We start from the raw sequence: 21,798 nt of genomic DNA, 5'->3' as shown, positions 1-21,798 counted from the left end.
GTGGCCTCCTCTGGACTTGTTCCAGCTGCTCCAGGTCTCTCTTGTGGTGGGGGCTCCAGAACGGGACACAGTATTCCAGGTGGGGCCTTACGAGAGCGGAGTAGAGGGGGAGAATCACCTCCCTCGATGCTTTTAATCACAGGATTATCAATTAGGTTAGAGATTCTGGGACTGGTTTGATCTGCCACCTAATGTCTCCTGGCCTCTAATGATGCAGACTGGCAGGTATAGAGTGGCTGCAGTAGCTGCTGTTGGCTTGTTGGGAAAAGTCATAGCTGTGCTCGGCTGGTGGAGGTGGGAGTCTGCAAAGAGATGCTGCTGTGTGATCCCTCCTTTGAAGGAGGATAACGGCTTTCTGTGATGGAGGGGGACAGTGAAAAACCAGTCAGGCTGCTCAGAGTTTTTCCAGCACTGAAATGTAATGCTGAAAAGCAGTGGATGATGTTTTGCCAGCCTCATGCACAATGAGGTCATCCATTATAAATACACTCCCATGTCTGAGTAACCATCATCCCTGGGAGCAATTTGGAAAGGCATGGATTGATCCCATGGGCATGAATGTGTTTACCACTTCTGTCCCTTTTTCTGACACCTCCAATCTTAGTATCTTCTGAAAACTATGATTAACTCAACACCCAGCACCCCATGATGTGAAATTCCTGCACTTTGCTAACTCCCATGCCCAGAATCCAGAGCGGGCAGGACTTGTGTGGATAAAAATGTCACAACGTTTAAATTTCCAGCCCTTTTTTTTTTCCCCTGAGTTAGTCACAGATGGTTTTCCCCTCCCTGGAAAGGGAAGGGTCATAGTTCAGTGGTGCAGGCAGGTATTTCCTGATGGTAGGAACTTCCTTGGTCCTCCTGTGATTCAAGAATGACAATTTGAAGTCGTATTTGAGGTTGTTCTGCATTTCTTAATTTGTACTTCCAGTACTGCATAGGGAGGTGTGTATCATAGAATCATAAAATCATAGAATGGTTTGGGTGGGAAGGGACCTTAAAGCTCATCCAGCCCCAACCCCCCTGCCATCAGCAGGGACACCTTCCACTAGACCAGGTTGCTCAAAGCCTCATCCAACCTGGCCTTCAACACTTCCAGGGAGGGGGCATCTACAACTTCCTTGGGCAACCTGTTCCAGTGTCTCACCACCCTCACAGTGAAGAACTTCTTCCTAATATCTCATCTAAACCTCCCCTCTTTCAGCTTAAACCCATTTCCCCTTGTTCTGTCATTACCTGCCCTTATGAAAAGTCCTTCCCCAGCTTTCTTGTAGCCCCTTCAGGTACTGGGAGGCCGCTATAAGATCTCCCCGGAGCCTTCTCTTCTCCAGGCTGAACAGCCCCAACTCTCTCAGCCTGTCTTCATAGGAGAATAGTGTCACAGCTCTTCCTCCAAAGTACCACATTCATAAATTGTGCAGAAGGCAGCGGACACCCAAACAGAGCCAGACGTGCTGCCTGCAGCTCAGCTTGCTGCGACTCCCTTGGGTTTCTGTTTGTACGTACAGAGATGTGTTTGTGCTGCTGGTGTGATCCACTTAAGTCCTCGGTCCAGCAAGTGAGTAGCTCTTGATTGAGCAGAAGTGTCAAGGGACATCTCATTTTGCATTAGGAGAAATGAAGTCAGCGCTGTTATTTCATGAATCCCTAGGAAACTTTGATAGCAGAGTGATGGATGTCCCTGCAGCTCTTGGCTCCAGCTATTCCCCTTAGGCTCTGCGTGCTCTCCTCCAGCCTGTGAGAGCAGGAGCCGAGCCAGCAGCGTGCAGCAGCTCTGCGGGAGCTCTCTTTTCATTCTGTGTTTCTTTCTGCTTCCTCTATCCATCCAGGAAATGGATGTAAAGGGAAATCACACATGGGCTCTGGGAGAAAATCCAGGCTGATGAAGACTGTGCAGACGATGAAGAACTACGGGAACTACCAGAACTGCACCATAGTGAGGCCACACATCCCACACTCCAGCTACGGCACCTACGTGACTCTGGCTCCCAAGGTGCTGGTGTTCCCCGTCTTTGTGCAGGTAAGTGCACCTGGAAGTGAGGTGTTAACGGATCTAATGCAATCAGTGCCCAGCACAGCAAGTGGTGTCAGAGCTTGCTGCCATCAGTTAGGTCCAGGCTGTCATATTTCCCAGCGGTATATACCATGAATGCATGGATCCCCTGGCATCCTCAGCTCTCTCCTCTGCAGCTGGCTGTACTCGGCACAGTGCTGGCTACTCTCCCAAAGGGAATTGTGTCCTGCCCAAGAGATTCTCTGTTGGAGTTTTTTCCCTTCTCACTTTTCAGATCTGGTCCTCAGGTGCTTGCTTTAATCAGGAGAAGGTATCCCAGCTTCTGGGCTTCAGCAATTAACTTTGTGTAATTGCAGTATGGTTTCTTCCTATGGGTTCTTTGTGCTGTTAGTTAGAGTGTGCAAACAAAGGGTTTTTAGTTTAGCTGGTGGCCATGGTGGCCAGCACTAACATCGTGGACAAGGATCCAGAGCAGTAATGGCTTGACAGAAGATGTTCTCACTTTCCAGTTCCAGAAATTATTTTCTTAAAATTTAGCCCTGAATTTGGTGGTAGTAGCTCTAACTACCTCTGTGTCTTCTATTTTGTCCTTCACATGGCCAGAACCCCAGAAAACCTCATCTGATCCTGTCTATTTAAATACATTACTGATGAAGAGCTTCATCTCTGAGACAGTGGGGAACCATCCATCCTCCCCTGCTAGCAGCAATGCCACTGTCCTGTCAGCTCAGACTGGTGATTTCCTTTGGGCTGAAACCCATCATCTGTGTTGTCTGCCACTCCAGCCCGAGCCAGGGGACTTCTTGGAGGCAAATGTGGGGCTGGGCTGGTGCTGGGATTGTCCTCACCTCTGTCCTCCCTGATGGCACCTGAGTGGCCATTCACCTTGGTTTCACCAGCCCTGGCTACAGGCACATTTTACCTTGTGGTAGCAAAACAACTGACACTCCTGCCTCCTTACTCCCAAAACTTGTGTCTTGGATTGAGTCTGGGGAGTTCCTGCCATTTCAGGACGTGATTTTCATGCTTAGCACTTAGTTTGATACTGCCAGGTCCCCGTGCAGGTACCCTGATGTGCCTGCTGACCGAGCTGCTCAGGAGAATCACCCTGGGCTGGTTTTGCAGGGTTTGTTCTGCAGTCAGGACAACTGAACCTGTGCTGCTCTCCTCCAGCGTTAGAGAGAGAAGGTGCTGACTGCGAGGCTGAGCGTGCAGCGTGCCATGAGAAAGAGCAGCCCTCTTAGCTGCTTTAATTTACTGCAAGAATAATCCATGAAATCATGTAGCAAATATTCTTGTCTGAGGGACATGAGAACCTGATGTGACACTTCTGTGGTTGCATTTCCTGCTAAAAAAGCACCCATAACCGAGCTCGCAGTGTGCAGAACAGTTAAAGTACACAGAGGTGAGCGGATGATTGGCTTTTTATAGATGGGTCTGACATAGGTGTTAAGTGTAAGGCTTTTCTTTTTATCACATAGCTGGACTGCAGACTTTCTATCCTTTTGATCCCACTATGGGATGGCTTCTCCCTGAGTGACTTACAGCTTAAAGTGAAGACAAAGTGGGTTTGGTGGATGGGAAGTTTTTTTGGCAAACCGTGCTTCCAGTGGAAGGTTTGATTGTTTCTTTCTTATTTATTTTTTTTTCTTTTTTCTTTTTTACCTTTCAAATGTAGCCCCTAGATCTTTGCAACCCAGCCCGGACTCTGCTTCTATCAGAGGAGCTGCTTCTACACGAGAGCAGAAGCAGGACTATACAGGTGAGACTCTTTCCATGCTGTCCGAGCTTTCCAAACACGCTCTACTGCAGTCTCATATAGTAGACTGAGAAGGGAAATGTTTTATTATGCAGGACTTGTATTAATATGATATTTAGAAAAACTCTTAGTTGGTTTATCATGGGTTAAACTAAATATCAAAACTCTTCTTTGCTAGAAAGCAACTTTTTTTTCCCTTGTCTTCCTTCATGGTCACTAAGAAGAAACTGTGTGTGGCAAATCATAGAATCCCAGACTGGTTTGGGTTGGAAGGGACCTTAAAGCTCATCCAGTTCCAACCCCCCTGCCAGCAGCAGGGACACCTTCCACTAGACCAGGTTGCTCAAAGCCTCATCCAACCTGGCCTTCAACACTTCCAGGGAGGAGCAGCCACAACTTCCTTGGGCAACCTGTTCCAGTGTCTGACCACCCTCACAGTGAAGAACTTCCTAATATCTCATCTAAACCTCCCCTCTTTCCTGTTACAGCCTGACAGACTCAGAAAGAGGGAGTTTAAGAATATTTTGTGCCAAATTAGAGAACTAGACAGAGAACTTGTTACAAGGGATTTTCAGAAATTTAATTCCTGAAACAGGTCACATGTCCTCTTTCCTTACTTTGGCTTCTTTTTGGTGATGCTATTGGATGGCTGTTAAAAATCTGGGGTAACAGCTAAGCTTTGGCTATGTGCTGAACCTCTGGATGTGACAACTTTCACCACCCAGCCTGGCAGAGTGTGGGTGTTGGTTACATTTGCTGCTGGCTCCTCTTGCATCCAACTGTAAAGTCCTCAAAGCTCTGGAATCTGGGACAGAGGAAGCGGCAGCTGGGAGAGCCCACTCATGTATTGTGCCCTAGTGCTGAAGGAAACTGCCATTTCTTTTGGGGTGTTTTCAGAGAATCTCACCACTGTCCAGAATAATTTTGGTTTGAATTCAGATGTAGTGAACAATGTCATCTTCACAGAGACATAGAGGAATTTTTACTTAACTGATCTTAGTTTCTGGGTAACACCTTTCTGGGTGGCTGACAGCAGAATACCAGAGACACGGCACATCGCTGGCCTGTGTGAAACAGTACAAGATTGTGTTATGTTAAGTGGCTCCTCTCTCTTTCTGGTTTTCAACACATAATTCATCCCTTGCTTTCGCTTGAGTCACCATGTTTTTTTTCTTTCTGACAAAGTACATGAAAAAAATTGCATGATCCATTAGGAAACTTGTCATTGATTTGTAAATATAACTCTTCCCCTGTCTGTCCTGCTGTTCTTTGGTGCTCAGGTTCTTCTGGGCACCTGCATGAGTGAAAATCAGGTAAAAACGTGGCTGTGTAGCACAGCTGTGCTGCGATGGCTTGAAAATATAGTGGCCAGTCTGAAGTCAGGATGCTTCTCCTGAATGGTTTGGAGTTGTTTCCTTTCCTCAGACTCAGAGGTCTGTAGTAGCAGCCAAATGTGGAATAATTATGAGTAACTAATTCTGTTTGCAGCCTGGGTGGAGCATGTGTGTGTCTGGGGGTGTTCATATTTAGATGATGGAGAACCTCAGGACAAGCACCTTTGGAGGAGGTGGGCTGCTCTGTCTCCAAATGGCCACGTCAGCCATTTCAGAGACCCAGCTGTGGGCAGGATCAGAAGGAGAACATCTCAGGGAAAGGGCTCTCTTTGCTTACGATGCCCTAAGGATGAGCATGAGGCTGGAGGAGGATTTCCCAATTGGAGCTGCTGCCAGGAAAGCGCAGGATGCTGTACACTGGCCAGGAATGTGAGACAGCCTTTGAGAATGATGGTGCCTTGAGGCGGTGATGCCTGTGTAAGGCTGGCAGAGGGGCAAGGCAAGAGGCTGTGACTAAGTGGAGTGAAAAAATAGAAGCAGTGAGTGGGAACAAGCTTTGTAGGACAGGAGCCTTTCCCTTGGTGTGCACCCAGGCGTGGTGCTGAGCCCCATATTGCTGGGAGCGGGCAGTTGTAGGTAGCAACACCAAGAGATCAGCCATGTCCCTTTCTCAGGTCTGCAGTGTGTCACAGGGCCATGGTCACAGGCTTTGCAGAGCTTCAAGGAATTGGTGCAGGTCTCTCTGGAAAGTCAGAGATCCCTCCTCCAGTGGAGCAAAGGAGCTGCTTTGGTCCTGATGGGCTGTGAGATATGGGAACCTAAATTTCTGAAGCCAGGAAGACCTCAAATGGCCTGGACACAATGGAGTTTCTCCAATGGAGTACAGAAGTGCTCTGGCTTCTCTTTTCTTCTGGACTTGAGCTCACTCCCTCTCCAGCCTTCTCTGCTGCCCAAACAGAAGCTGTCTTGTTCCTGATCGGTCCCTTCTTCCTTGCTCCATATGGTTTTCCATTTTCTCACTGGACCACTGCTCCTGTGGTTTGCAGGACTGTTTTCTCTCTGTTATTGTGCTTTGGCTCAGTGCATCGAGAGAGGAGAGCCCACATGCAGGGGCTGGAGATGGACATCTTGTTTCTTTCTTTTTTTTTTTTTTTAAGCAATAAAATAGTTTCCCCTTGGTAGTTTCAACATCAGGCGCTGCATCCTCATCACTGAGCAAACTCTCCCATCTCCTGAAGGACTCAACCTATCTCTCTGGAGGCTTGCCAGGATCTGTCCTTTCCCTGACCTTACCTCTGGGGCAATCCTTAAGGAGGCCTTAATCACATCCTGTCTAGACTTGGTTGCAATTCCCGCTTCCATGGTCTTCTTGAAATCCCTCCAGCCTGTGGAGTGCCAGAGGAACCAGCGTGATGCAAATGATTGTGCACAAGGTGTTGAACGTGGGCTTTGTCCTTTTTTGGTCAGTCTCCAATGAACCTGGAGGCAACTTTCCAAAGCTCTGAGGTAACCTTCACAGCATGGGCCATGCTCATCCCCTTCTCAGCTCTCTTTCCTGTCATCCTGGCAGGGTCTGCAGATCAGGATGAACTCTGAAAGCCCCCAGCTCTGCCAGGAGTCTGGAGGACATGGAGCATCATGCCCAGGTTTTATGCTGTTCTCTGCAGGGCAGGAGGCTTTTCTCTCTCATTCCAGGTGTTGCAATGCAAGTCCTGGCCTGGAACAGGGTTGCCAGCTCTCTCTTTCAGTGAGTGACTGAGTTTGACCAACACAGTGGGTTGACCCAACCCCTACTCCCTGGCACAGATTTTTCAAGATCTTGTGTTCAGCCTTTATTTTAGACACTTTAGTTTGAGTGAGAATACCAGAAACCTGCACTTACCTTCTCCTTCCACCACACTAGTCCCACTTACTCTGTACCTCCTTCTTCACTGCCTCTTAATATCCTTCTCTTCCTCATTTATTCACACCATTTCCCCATCTGCACAGCCACTGCTTATGCTAGTGTTTGAGAGTAGCTGTGTGACCCCTTGAGGTCTTCACTGCCTGCTCTTCCCTGATGCCCTGATGTTCATGGCAGAAGAATATTTGATTCATGTAAGTCAAGGTGAGGTTCAAGTTTGACAGCTAAAGTCTTCACCATGGGATCTCCTTTTGAGTGGTGGTGTATCTTTATTGAAGTCTAACTGAGCATAGTGAAGAACTTCTGAGTGTATAAACTCCTTCCTGAGTGTATAAACTCCTTAGCAGAAAAAAATGTGTGAGGTGGTAAAAGAGGGTAAGTGCATTGTGGGCTAAAAGCCTGCTGAGGTGTCTTGGAGAACATGCATTTAATATGGATACGTGCAGAAGTAAAAATCCAGGAGCAAAGGAGCAGGTCATGCTTAAGAGAATTAGGGCTGTATCATGGAAAGCAATGACTCCAGAGCTTTGGTGTATCACTGAGGGGTGGTAAAGTTTTCCTGAGCTGGGAAGTTGATGCCCATCTCTGAAGTGCCATACCTGTGTCTGTGCACCTACCTCACCTGCAGAGCCTCGGCTGCTGATCTCTTTAGACCCAGACTGAGCTGGCTGAGATGCTAATGAGCAAAGCTGTGGTAACTTTTACTCATGTTCTCCTACTGCTCTGGTCTCTGTGAACGCTCAGTGAGTAACTGCCAGTGCAAAGGTGTAGCTGAGAAAGTATGACTGTGATCAGGGGAGCACTGAGTAGAAGTGACTGGGTGATATCTCCCTGTACATGTGGAGCTGCATCATTCTTGGTCTGTTGAGTCCAACACTGATGTCTGCTTCATAGAGGATACTGAGAATTTGGATTGGCTTGTAAGAGGGCTACGAGGATAAGTCAAGATCTGAAAAAACTGAGGAATATTAAGAAAGCTTCATGCATTTGGCTCCACTGAATGAACGGGGACACATGAACTTTGTAGATACAACCCTCATACTGGTATCACTGGACTTTCTCTTTGGGGTTGCACACAATTCTTCTGGAGAAGAAGAATCCAGTACTGGTGCATAGAAAATGTGTGTCACTCAGTCCTAGGGGTGGATACGTGTCTTCAATGCTCCTCACCAAGGATTATAGGATTTCTGTAGCCAGCTGCAGGCAGAGATCTCCAGCCAGCAGTGCAGGAGATCATCACCCTGAAAGCTCTATCGTAAAAGCTTTGCCTCTGCTTCACTCTGCTCCCTCAGCTCCCTCTGTTCTGCAGCTATGGGACTATTGCTAGAGAGAGGGAGATGGCTCAGGAAGCATCCACTGGCTCAGGCTTCTCCTGGGACCAGCAGGCAGGGTTTGCACTGGTCCGTCGTCCCAGTGTCTCTGCTGATGCACTACTGCAGACAGTGTCAGGAGAAGTGTTAACTATTCTTAAGCTTGAACGTGAAGGTACTTTAATTTCTGGGCACCTTTTTATAATGTTTTTGTTACTTTATTTTGCTTTACAAAGCACAATTATCACTTCCTCCTTCCTGTGGTGGGGCTCTGGAGCAGTCCCAGTGTTGATCTCCTGGTCTCACCTTGGGGAAGCACACTAACCCAAACTAACCCACTGCTTTCCACCTGCCCTCCTGCCTTTCATTTTCTCTTGTTTTCTTTTAGGAAACACTTTAAATGTGCCCTGTCCTTCTGTAACAATGTTTTCCCCAGTTATATTCTGTAGTTAGTCAAAGCTATCAGCAGATGTGGCTTTGCCGTGGTGCAGAACACACCCAGATGAACAGTGTCACAGGTGTCAGGGTCAATGAACATTTCCCCCCCCCCTATAAAATCCATCCACATCCCCCTAAAAGGTCTGTGTGACAACTGCCCTGTGGCCTCAATCACTTTAGGGATAGCACAGATGTGCCTAGCTCAGTCTTCAGAGGAGTCCTTACATTGTGCCAGTTGTTTTAGTTCTGATTTTTAGGGTAGGAAATTAGTTCTGGGAAAGACACAGAGATACTCTGACTCTCCAAGGAGCAGCTCTGGTGAATTCTGTGTCTTACCCAGGTGAATTCAGGCACTGGGTTTATTTTTTGTTTGCTCTTTTGCTTTTATGAGCCCTGTGATTTTTTTTTTCATGGTAGATACCAGATCTCTGTTTGCAAAGGGCTGTTGGAGACATGTTACAGCTTGTCAGTGGTGTGATGACAACCCTAGGCAGAGCTCCAGATTGCTCACTCCAGCCCTGGCTGCTGCCTTAGGGTCATCTATGATTTGAGTTTCCCGTGCTCAGAAGAACTTCTGAGTGTAGTGCTCTGTCCCACAGAGCTGCTCCTGCTCCCACCTCTACGAGCAGGGTCCACTGGAGCCCTGGGCCTCATGGTGCTGGGGTGCTCTTGGCAGGCTCTGTCTGTGTGGGTGGAAGGGACAACCTCCTTCTCTTCCCCCAGTGACTTGTAGGAGCAGAGGGACCTCTAGAAACTGTTTTGTGTGGAGCTGTTCTAGAATCAAGTGTCTTCCTGGAAGCAGCATCTAATAGGGATGCTCTTAGGTAACCCACACTGTTTATCTTCTGTATATCCTGAATTCAGTCAGTCCCATCTTCTCTCTCTGGGGAGACCTTCTAGTGGCCTCCCAGTACCTGAAGGGGCTCCAGGAAGGCTGGGGACGGACTTTGGCCAAGGGCAGGGAGTGACAGAACAAGGGGTGATGGCTTGAAAGTGGCAGAGGAGAGATGGAGCTGAGATGTGAGGAAGAAATTGTTTGCTGTGAGGGTGGTGAGACAGTGTCCCAGGTTGGCCAGAGAAGCTGTGGCTGCTCCTCCCTGGAAGTGTTGAAGGCCAGGTTGGATGAGGCTTTGAGCAACCTGGTCTAGTGGAAGGTGTCCCTGCTGCTGGCAGGGGGGTTGGGACTGGATGAGCTTTAAGGTCCCTTCCAACCCAAACCAGTCTGGGATTCTATGAAAAGCAAGTGTCACTTGTAAATACTTTTTCTGTATTTCTGTCTCCACGATTCCCCATTTAAATCTGCTTGGTTTGGAAATGACACTTTTTTTTCTTGCTGATCCTTCTCATATTTTTTTCCTACCCGTTATATTTCTGTGTGTATTAGGTCTTCAAATTTCTTTCCTTCATTTCCAGCAGGACCACTTGTTGATCATGCTTTTATCTCCTTCACTTTGCTGAGTTGCTATTCACAAAATCCCTGAACATTTCTTCTTTGAGGCTGAGGCACCAGACATGTCCCAGAAAGGTTACCTTTTGGAACAAGATGGGTGTGGGAGAAAGTTTATTATGCAGTTTGTTATTCCTTGAATTAATAAAAAAGTCAGAAGTAATGAAGAGAGTGAGTGTGGGCACGAGGCCAACGGTGGGTTGAGAGCAGAGGAAGGGATTTTCCAAATAATACAGAGAAATACAGACACTCCCTGGCTCCATGGTCAGTTAAAGCTCTGCCAGTAGCTTTGTGCTTATTAAGAATCCCACAAAAAATGAATTTGCACAGCTTGATTTTTTGCTTTCAAAGCTGGATGCTGCTGACCTGATGTGAGACTCACCACCATGTGACAAACTGTCACCCAGCTTGTCCTCCTCCTGACGTGTGTCCATCAGCCAGGTCACAGAGACAAACTGTACTGGCAGCACATCCCCGTAAACAGTGACTCAGCCCCTGGCCAGAGCAAAATCACCTTTCAAAGGGTGATTGGGGGGTGACAGCGGTGTCAGCTCCCAGCACACCCCTGGGATGCTGGGTTGTTGGCTGATTTTGTGAAGGGGTTGCTAAAAGACCACAAAACCTTCGTTGCTGTTGCTCAGTGGTGCAAAGCAGCTTTCCCTTTGCTGCGGGAGGTTTTTTGGGAGCATCCAAAGGAGCAGATAAAAGCAGCCAAGTGCTCACACGCTGCGTCCTGTGCTGAGAGCAGTGTGTGGTTTGGTGGTATGCAGAAGGTCCAGCACCCAGTATGCCCACTGGCATATTGCAGCTGCTTCCTGGCATCTTCTAGGCTTTGCTGTACATCCCCAACTTCTACTGGAGAACAGGACGGGCTCAAACCTCCATTACTGGTGTAGTGATTGCACCAAGCCACTCGCTCCCAGTAGGTTTCTGGGTCAAGGATCTCCAGTACAGTGGAGAAACTCATTCTTCTTATTTTAAAGATCACACTAATCTGTACTGATTGAACCAGGGACCTCAGGTAAGAGCCAGAAGCAGAACAAAATCTACCTTTTGAGTTGTGAGCACTTAGCACTGCTGTGGAGTAGCTCCCAGCTTCTAGGACACTTGACTCACTGCTCAAGCACAGAGCTGGGCAGACACTGGGTTCAGTGTTTGCTTTCCACCCGGCAGTGTGGTTTAAAGGTGTCAAGTTTACTCCCTGCAACTGCTCATGTGGGCTCTGCTGTTGCAAAAGCCAAACTCTTTATTTTCTCAAAGAGAACGAAATGGGGCTTGCAAAGACCGAGAGCAGCGAGAAACTCTGTCGTGAGTGTGTCCAGGGAGATCACACTTGCTTTTAGGTTCCAACTTCTACAGCCTGCTTGGGATTAGCCGGCAACTTATTCCCTCCTCCTGCTCCTCTGATTTATAACTTATGTAAATGGGAAGTGACACGAGGGAGCAGAGAGGGTGTGTTTGCGTGGCGTTCAACTGTCGGGCAGGTTTATCCCTCTTGTCACGGGACTCCACAACCCTCGGTAAGTGGCTGCCAAGCGGGAGGAGCCTTGTCTGAAGCTTGCTGGGAGCACCCCAGGGGTGTAGCAGCAATCAACCCCTTAGGGAAGGGGTGCCTGGGCTGCCTGTCATGGCTGGTGCATCTCCCCAGGGTAGACGACCTTTCCAGGACACTCTCTCAGTGCCCAGAGATTAGTTCCTTACAGCTTCTTTGCTGCTCTTGTGCTTCCAGGTGACCCTCTTTGTCTACTCTGACCTGCTGCTCTTCACCAAGGAGGACGAGCCTGGGCGCTGCAACGTGCTGAGGAACCCTCTCTATCTGCAGAGTGTCAAGCTCCAGGAGGGTAAGTGTCTGCAGCAATAGTTGGAGGAGATGTTTGGGGCATTTTCTGGGCCACTAGCTGTAAAGATTTCTGGCCAGCAGCAGGATGGCACTGCACTATCCCATTGCTTCCAGTATGTAACAGTGCCATCCAACTGGTGCTGCCAGATCATCCTTTCTTGAGGTGCAGGGCCAGCATCACCCTTCCCATCCCTGCATTAACCCAGTCCCTGGGAGCTCCATCTCCTGGGACACCTCAGAGGCACTTGGTAGCCCCACTTTCCAGGGCTTTTTGGGTGCGTCTCGGGGGTTTTGGGCTGGTGTTCCTCAGGCCTTTGCTGTGCTGGGCTGTTCCCCTTGCTGGGGTTACGTTACCTACAGCAGGGGCTTGCTGAGGCTGAGAAAGGGAAGTGAAGTCTTGAGGTTTCCTCCATGGTGCCTTGAGAGAGTTCAGAGGTTGTCTCCAAGGGAGTCTGGCTGAGCCCTACTGACCTTTGCTACTTCTTCCTTCAGCCGCCCGTGGTTTTCCCCTGCACTAGCATCCCACCCCCCATCACACCCCACTGGTGAGGAAAGAGCAAGCCCTGGCCTCCGTGGGAGGCTGTGGACCATGCCCTTACTCTCTTCACCTTGGCTGGGTTTTTGCATCCAGCTGAGGGCTTAGGAAGAGCTTCTAGGGCAGCAGGATGACTTGAAATCGGTTATTTCAAGTTAAAATACTGAGGCTGTACAGAAGATGGCCTTTAGCTACTTAGGGTCAAAAGAGGAATGAACAAATTGCTCTACCACATCCTATTTGCTACTGTGGAGCCACTTCTTGGCCTTGGGCCCACTCCCACCTTGTTCCTTCTTTGGGTACGGGCTTGTTTAATGTGATTGCCTCAGTGCCCTGGCTCCTCCTTGAGCCCAGGTGTTGCTGGACCAGGAGCCCACATGGGTAACTGTGATTAGATATAAAGAAAAAATTTCTATGGTGAGATTGGTCAAATATTAAGTTGGCTGGTTGTAGGATCTCCATCCCTGAAAGTGTTCAGGACTCAACTGTTCATGGCCCTGAGGGCACTTTGGGCAGGGGCTTGGTCTAGAGACCATCAGAGGGGTCTGTTCCAACCCAAATTACTCTGTAGCTGTATAAGCTGATGTCTTGATGCAGTCCCGTGGCCATAACCAAAATAGATTGATCCAGATCTGGGATGCTTCTCCAAAGAGATCATTTTCTGGATGAATTTTGCCATGTCCCATGACTTTCCCTAGCTGAGCTTTGAGCTCTGTGGATGAGCTGCATCCCTCTACATGCCCCACATTGTTGTGAGCCTCAGTGCTGGGGATTTGCAATGCTGTGCCAGACACCACAGACTGTCTATCAGTTGTTATTTCCCATTTCCAACAACATTTCTACCCCCAGATTCAATTCATTGACATATTTGGTGAGGATGGAAACAGTGAGGGAGACAGGGCACCACAGTACAAGCATTTAGAAGAACCAGTGAAGCTTTGCTGGGGTTTGTTGAGTTTGTTCTTAGGGCTGCTTATTTCTAAGAAATGGACAAAATAAATAGTTCCTCGTTGAAGTGCTTGTTGGTCAACGTCCACTCCTGGAGCATACGCGTGTGCTACCCCTGGCTGCTCTCAAAAGCTGTTGAATAACTCTGCTTTTGGTCATCTCCTTGAAGAAATCATCTTCCTCAGTGCTGGTCCCAGCTCTGTGCACGAAGCAGCTTGGCAGAGGAATGTGCCTCCTAACCTCAGGCAGAGCGGGTGGATTTCGTGAGTGCTTTTCTGCCACTTATTTCCTTGTTGCAATAATAACTTGGCTGGATCACATCTGGAATAGTTTAACAAGCCTCTCTGAAGGGGATGTTTGTTTCTACGGCGCTGAACCACCCCCCTCTGTACACCAGGAATCCAGCACAGTCAGTTTTCAGGCAGCTCACGCTCCTGGTTTTGGGCAGAACCGCTTCAAAGGCGGGTGGAACAAGCAAAAAAGATGTCTGTCCCTTTTGGCAGGGATTTTTCTGTTGGTCTCCTAAATAACTGAATGGCACATTAATAGGAACAGGCGTATTGCTGAGTATAACAATTGAGACATCTCCGGTACACTGAAGACCATTGTGATGTTTCCTGTTTCTGCTGCTCACTGCCCTGTGCGAAAGCAAATCAGTATAATCTGCTTTACAATGCTCTGTCTTCCTGCTTTAGAAGCTGAGCGTGGTTGATGAGCACCACACCGGCCAATGTTTCCAGTGTGACAGGGCTGGCTTCCTCACTAGATACTGTGGGAATTTCCACGTGAAGGTCTCCACCTCACTGGGATCCTGGCCCCTGGGTGGGTGCACTCAGCTTTGGGACAGAGAAGAACGCTCCTGTTTTGCAACTGGAATGAGGACCCCCAGGTTGTAAGCCCCATCCCCCAGGTGGGATTCTGCAAACAAGGACTTTTCACGTGTTGCTTTGCTGTCCCTGGCATCCCAGCCCACAGCAATGAGCTCCAAGGTAGTCAGATGTATGATTTATGGGGCTTCTTCCCCCCCAACAGCTTCTCCCCACTGCCACAAGGGTAGTGGGAAGCACCCAGGGCTTGCACCCTGGCACACCCCCCTGGGGACATGTGCCACAGAGGGTGACAAGCTCATCCCCTCTTGGGAGCCAGGTTGGAATGTGCATAAGAACTTTCCTCTCTCCCTGTGCAGCTGAGGCCCTGCAGCACCCTGCCCTGGGAGCTCCCCTCTGGGTGCCCGATGCCGTCCCACCCTCGCTGAGCACACGCCAGGGGCTGGGGAGCAGAGTGTCTGCCCTCACCGTGGGCATTGCCATGGTCCCCTGGGCCATGCAGGGAGGCTGTGGAAAGGAGCAGCACCGTCTTCCCTCTTTTCCCATCTTTTTGACCCAAAGCCCGGCGTGCACCATCCAAATCCTGCGAGCAGCGGGTGTTTTCCTTGGGTTGCACATGGAGGTGGGCAGAGCCAGGCTGGCAAGAGCTGTGTAAATACCTGCCCTGCGTGTCAGGATGGGTGCACAGGGCAAGTCTCAGCCAGAGAGGGGGACGTGTCCCCACAAAACTTGCACCCTCCTCTTGTCTGTGCTGAGCACACGCAGCAGCCCAGCCCTGGGACAGGGACAGGTCAGGTTGCTCTGCAAGACAAGCCCGTCCCCATCACAACGTATCAGGAAGAAAGGGAGATATCTTCAAGTGAGGTTTTTTTTTCCTCATGCTTATTTCCTTTTAGTGTTTCACTGAATTTGGCTGAAAGTCTGTTCAGCTGTCAAAAAAAGGTGTGGACGTAGTGCTGTGTGGGGAACACAGCCTGGATTAGCCTCCCTGGGGTGAGGTTGTGCCTCTCACCTTGTCTTTCATGGCCTCTGTGGTCCAAGGTGTAGGAGGTGAGCAGTGCATGTCGCATGGTTCTGGACCACAGTGAACTCTGGCACACCAGCCTGATCCTCCAGAGACTGGAAAAAGCTCCAGTGAAAGAAATCCTGACAAACCTGGTTTGTGCAGAAATCTTTGCTCGGGTCTGTCCTTCCTGGCTCTGCTATCGCTCTCCTGCTTCCCCTCGCTGGGGACTGGCACCAGCTCAAGCCCAACTGCTGGGCTGGGCAGCCAGGCTCGTACCTCCCCTTGGTTTTCTCTCTAAAGGCAATTAGGAGAAATCCCAAGAAAATGGGATTTAAGGAGCTCCTTAGCCCAGGCTGGCTCCTTGCTTTGTGTGTCCTGCAAGCACTGGGCTGCTTGGCTGTGTGTAGCAGTGAGCTACACATGGAGGGACAAGGGGACAGGAGCTGCTGGTGGTGGAGGTTGCTAATGCCAAGATTCATAGCTCAACAGAGAGGAATTTGGAAAGGAACTTAATTCTGATGGTTTTGGACATTGTTGGGATCACTTGTTATTGCAGAAGGAATAAACAGAGGCCCAAGGGAAGTGGTGTCATTCCCAGGACTGTTATACTCTGATGTCAGCTTTCTTTGAGGGTCTCCAGAGGGTGACTGGTTCCTCAGAGCAGCTGGGATCACCAGGTTAAAGCTCCTGAAGGAAAGTGTCTGGGACAATGTTGGTCTTCCACAATCTGCTTTGCAAGGCAGCCTGGAGAGCTTTGGTCATGGTGCAGGGAGGAGCAGAGAGCCCAGCTGAGGTGTTTTTTGTAGTGTTGAACACTTGGGAAGCAGAAGCAACAGAAGGGGATGGTGGACTTGTGGTCTGCCAGCAGCAGGCTCAGAACCTGCCTCCAAACCCTCCCTCAAGTGGAAAAGCACTGGCTGAGGGGCTCCCATCAGAGGCTTTGGCTTAGGGAGGGAAATATTCCCTGATGGTCCTGCTGGGATTTATGGAAGAAGGTGCTGGGAGAGCTCATGCAGGGCCGTGGAGAGCCGTGAATGGTGGTTCTGTGGTGCAGAGGTGAGACACGGGCTCCCAGCCAGGCTCATGTGCTCTGGGGGCCCAGCATTGCTCCCCTTCGGGAGGGGAAGATTTGGAAGGGCAGCACGGGAGCCCTTTGGCTGGCAGCCCTGGGGCCACGCTGCTTCCCTGGCCCTCACATCACCCGGGATGGAGCAGACTGAAGTTTCTGAAAACACACCAGGACTCATCACCCAGATGCTGAGCTCCAGCAGCCACTGTGGCACAATGTCCTGGTGTCCCCATAGTGACGTTCCAGCCCATATCCTGCAACCTGCATTAAAAGTGAAGCTGGCAGCAGAGGCAGATCTGCCATCCCTCAAAGGGCTGCTTGGAGGAGACACCCAGCAAATGGCTCCAGGCCACCACACTTCTTCATGGATTTCACATTGCCTGTGGAGTGACTCAAGGCATTTGAGTCCCTCAATGGGTGACAGCTCTTATCTTGATGTTTGGGCTGCTGCCTGTGGCAGAAGAATTGCTTTCCTCTGGGGAACAGGGTGTTTCCACTGCTGTACAGAGCCTGTTCCCATCATTAGCACGGCTCAGGCTGTTGAAATGAAGCAGAGCTTGTGCTGACACTGCTGTGAATAGGATCTCCAGCCGTGCCCAGACTGCAGATCTGATCTCATGGCAGTGATAATGTCATTAAAAGGGTTATGAAAGCTGCAGCACAGTCGTGCTGTGTGCTACCAAGGGCAAAGTTGGCATAAAGGAGCAAGCTGGCTCTAGGAGATGGGATGTTCTGCTTCAGCATTGAGGTGACCATGTCCTCCTGCAAGGCTGATGTATGTCAGGAGCTGGCTTCCCTTGGGGCTGGGAGCACTTGTGTCTCACCAGCAGGGATGAAAGACCAGGGCAAATCTTCAGGAATGCTTTTTTGGTGGGAACAGGGAACACTAGGCCTGGTGGAGCAGCTGGAGCATGATGCATCCCCTGAGACAGCTGGCAGCAAGATGTGGAGCTGAACTGAGCTGCTCCGTGACTTAGCAAGATGTGAATCACAATGTTGGTCATTGCATTGCCTCCAGCACCATTTCTGGTCCTGAAGCTGTGGAACTGCAAGTCCCTTGGCCAGGTCTCCTGAGTGGTGCCACACTGGTGGGAGCTTGGGGAGTTTGCCCTCAGCCTGATGGAGCAAGATGAGCTCTTCCTCCTGCCCCATCTCAGCTGCTTCCCATTGCTCTGGGATTTGGCTCCATCTCCTTGGAGAGGCACCGACCCCAGCCACTGGCACTGATGGAGGCTGGGACAGATGGCACTAGACAGACCTACCACCATCCTTACCAAGGGCTTGGGGGAAGAAGCTGGGAATGAACCAGGGTGTAGGAGCAGGAGCTGCTCTGGTGAGTCCTCCTGGGATCAAAACATCCACAGAGATAAGATGGGAGCGACCCTACGCCGGTGCCCAGGATGGCTGTGTGGGCTCTGTGGGACCTCCACAGCCCCCGGGAAGGAATGGGGCTGCACGTGCCGTGGCAGGTCAGGCAGAAAAACCTGTGTGTGGCCTCTGAACGAAACAAACCTTCTTCTGAGAGGACAAACCCAAAGGAGAATCCGTGAGAGCGCGGCGAGTCCATGCGAGATCCCACGCGAGGCAGCCTGCCCGGCGCACGGCCGCTGCAGATGCAGCGTACATCGCTCCCAGCTCCCAGCCTGGTACTGGAGGATGACAACAATAAATATTCATTCAATGCTTGTCTTTTAGCCAAGTCCCCTGCCACAGCCTCTCCACTTGCAGAAATGCAGTTGTAGCTTAATTTTGATCCTGTTTTTTTTGTCTTTTTTCTTTTTTTTTTCTTCTTTATAGGTTCAGAAGATCGGAAATTCTGCCTCCTGTACCTTGCAGAGGTGAGTGTTGCTGTTTTCTAAATTAACCGTGTCTAGTGGGAGCTGAACACGTCCTGACAACTCTTGATTTTTTTTTTCTGCTGGGGCAAGGAGCACCAAACTGACCGATTTTAACTTCCTTTTTAATTAATTTACCAAAGGTCTGGAAAGGAAATGTCACAACTGTAGCCAGAATTTCTTAGTAAGAAGCTGCTAAAGGGAATCTGTGACCGGGGAGGCTGGGCAGCACTGGGACAGGTTTGCTTTTCCCCTTCCCTCTGAGGGCAGTAGGTGGATCTTCATCCACACATCTCACTTTCGTTTTATCGTGAGATTTTTTTTTTTTTGCCTTTATTTTTTTTTTCCCTTTTCCTCCTACATTTGGAAAAATGCATTTGGAGCCTGATGTTTATTTTTATTTATTTATTTTTTTTTGCCTGCCAATTTTTTTGCCAACAATTTTATCTTTATTTTTTTAGGCATTTTGCTTTTCTTGTCTTCTAGCTCCCAGATTTGAAACCCTCAAATAAAATAAGGAAGCTCAATCTAAAAGACTTTTAAATCATAGCTTTCAAAACACGCGTGGCTGGTACACGGCTGAATGCTCTAAAGAGCTTTGCAATCACTCAGACCTTGGCAGAGTTGTGTTTGTGTCACGAAGCAGCCAAGGAGACTATAAAATTGGTTCACAGTGACTGGACTGACCTAATCGTTGAATTCTGTGCCTTGTTTTTTTTCTTTCTCCTTTTCAAGTGACTTTACTGTCTTCCTGGTTTCAAGGCCTTGTGTTTTCAGGGGTGTGGAAATTTGGATCTGGGAAAGATCCCCAGGGTGTAGAGGAGAAAAGGCAAAACATTGCTGAGCGACACCATGAAATAATAAGCTATTGTGAAAGTTGGATGAAAACGTTCAGAATGAAAGTTGTTCACCTTGAGTGGTTGGGATTTGGGCCAAAGTCCGACTTGCTGTGTAACCAGGGAGTTCTCTCTCATATTTCCTTCTTGTTCCTTCCTTGTCTCCTCTGTTTCTTCCTGGGGTGGTTGGGCAGGAGCTGTCTCCTCCGGGGTTTGCTCAGTGCGTGTCCCAGTGTAACGTCAGACTCGTGTGATGTCTCCGTACCCGGCTAATCCTGCCCTGTGACTCAGAAAGGCTGCGAGGGGTGTTTGTCAGCGACATCCTGGCAGCGGGATGAGACGCTCAGGTGTTTTCTCCTACACTTGGAAAAATGCATTTGGAACCTGATGTTTAATTGAGAAGCTTTGAACCTCTTAAGTAGAAGTGACTGAAAGAGAACTGTCTCCATTTTGTGAGATCTGGGGAGGAAAGACTTGTCTTTGTCAAGATGTAATGAAGTGCTTGGCTTGCTTCTGATGGGCTTCACAGCTCTGGTGACTGAGATCTGTGGCATCCACTGCAATTGGAGTGTAGTAGTTGTGGAGACCACGTGAAACATTTGCTTTCCTATGTCCGTGCTCCCCAACAGAGGACAGTAGGTCTGGACAGACCGTGATTATGGGGTTCTGCAAACCCCTTCCTTTTCCCCCTGACCGCCCCAGGTATTTTGGAGCAGGTCACAAAGTGGAGCAGGAGCTTCACAACCTGTGTTGACCAGCAGGTCTGCCATGCCACACTCTGTGCTATGCCAGTCCATGGCTTTCAGGTGACATTGGGGCAGCCCCTTGCTCAAAGATGGCATCTTACTGAGCTCCTGGACCCCCTGGGATTGCTTTGAGGCTGGTGGTCTGCACTGAGCTAGGGAGATCAGACTGGCATGAGATCTGCCTGTGGGTAGAGGGGAAGGTGATTCTCCAGCTCATAGAATCCCAGACTGGTTTGGGTTGGAAGGGACCTTAAAGCTCATCCAGTTCCAACCCCCCTGCCAGCAGCAGGGACACCTTCCACTAGACCAGGTTGCTCAAAGCCTCATCCAGCCTGGCCTTGAACACTTCCAGGGAGGAGCAGCCACAGCTTCTCTGGCCAACCTGGGACACTGGCTCACCACCCTCACACCAAACAATTTCTTCCTCACATCTCATCTCCATCTCCCCTCTTCCACTTTCAAGCCATCACCCCTTGTTCTGTCACTCCCTGCCCTTGGCCAAAGTCCCTCCCCACCTTCCTGGAGCCCCTTCAGGTACTGGAAGGTCTCTAGAAGGTCTCCCTGGAGCCTTCTCTTCTCCAGGCTGAACAGCCCCAGCTCTCTCAGCCTGTCCTCACAGCAGAGCTGCTCCAGCCCTCGCATCATCCTCGTGGCCTCCTCTGGACTTGCTCCAGTAGCTCCATGTCCTTCTGCTGTTGTGTGCCGCAGCACTGGAGGCGGGGTCTCAGGTAGAGCGGAGCAGAGGGGCAGAATCCCTCGACCTGCTGGCCGATGCTGTGTGGTTTTTCTGGGTCTTTCCTGCAAGGAAAGGAGAAAGTGGCTTTTACGTGTCCACCATGAGTGCGCAGCATGGACAGAACCCACCAGCTTCAAGGTTAAGAGAACAGTGCACTCTAAGTCTCACCAGACTCTCCAGCAATGGGCAGTTTTGGTTCAAAATGGGAAGCTGAGGCACAGAGAAGGGGACTTACGTGTGAGTCAGCAGTGAGCCAGGGCAGGACGATGCCCTCCTGACTTCCCCATGGCTGCTTTTCTGGGAAACGGTGACCTGCAGTCCACGTGGAGTGGGTGACCAGGCTGCAAGGACATGGGCTGGTGGTTAAAGCATGAGAGCAGAAACCTCTCTGCTTCTGCAGTGTAGGGGTTGTGTGGGTTAGCAAACTGTCCTCGGTGGAGGTAGATCTCAGGCAAATGGAGATGGACTCTTCTTGAATGATGGGATGCTGTGGGAGCCAACCTGGGAGCATTTAAGCATCTTCTTCCTGCAGGGAAGCTAAGAAGAGAGTCACCTTCAGGTCATCCCTTTTTTCTTCTTTGCATTCACTTTCCAGGGGCAAAGCTTCAGTTAGAGGTTTGTGGAGGTATCACCAGGAGGTTTTAAGATTTGACAGCCCATGGAGGGAGGGGATGGTCCCCCTCAAAGGCATTCCTTTTGCTGGTAGGGGGCTTGGGTGCTTCACCGGGCTGGTGGGAGCATCAGTTTGTGGTGTTAAGGATATTTTTGCAGAGGGGTGGATTCGAGGCATGGCCTGCTGTCAAATGAAAGCTGGGATTCAGACCCAGTGAAGTGACACTCTCGTGTGGCAGCAGCACGTGGGACTGGGATGGGGATCTCTGGGCCAGCCCAACATGTTTCTCTCCATTGCCTGATGGAGATGGTGTCCACTGGGTGCCACGCTCCTGTCTGTGTGACCTCCTTTTGCCCTGGTGCAAGGCTCAACCTCCTTCCCCACTGTGGGAACAAGACTCTTGCCCTTTCACAGAATTCCAGCAGGGTGGGGGTTGGAAGGGACCTCTGGAGATCATCCCCTGCCAAAGCAGGTCCATCTCCAGCAGGTTGCACAGGGCTGCATCCAAGTGGGTTTGGAATCTCTCCAGAGAAGGAGACTCCACACCCTCTCTGGGCAGCCTGTCCCAGGGCTCTGGCACCCTCACAGTCAAGAAGTTTATC

General features: G+C 49.9%; 1 protein-coding gene across 1 annotated transcript in view; it reads left to right on the top strand.

Annotated features, from left to right (window-relative positions):
• The window catches only part of LOC104531444 (regulator of G-protein signaling 3-like), a gene marked incomplete at its 3' end in the record, with an annotated part of 26,896 nt that extends 8,628 nt beyond the window's left edge, over positions 1–18,268 (top strand). The window contains exons 6-9 of the mRNA XM_010176328.1: positions 1,830–2,020; positions 3,693–3,776; positions 11,935–12,046; positions 18,228–18,268. Of these exons, the coding sequence (XP_010174630.1) occupies positions 1,830–2,020; positions 3,693–3,776; positions 11,935–12,046; positions 18,228–18,268 (428 nt within the window). The remainder of the gene's footprint in view (positions 1–1,829; positions 2,021–3,692; positions 3,777–11,934; positions 12,047–18,227) is intronic.
• Between the last annotated feature and the right edge of the window lie 3,530 nt (positions 18,269–21,798).

Source organism: Antrostomus carolinensis, unplaced genomic scaffold, assembly GCF_000700745.2.
Source record: "Antrostomus carolinensis isolate BGI_N321 unplaced genomic scaffold, ASM70074v2 scaffold18909, whole genome shotgun sequence".
NCBI lineage: Eukaryota > Metazoa > Chordata > Aves > Caprimulgiformes > Caprimulgidae > Antrostomus > Antrostomus carolinensis.
This window is presented reverse-complemented; position numbering and strand designations above follow the sequence as displayed.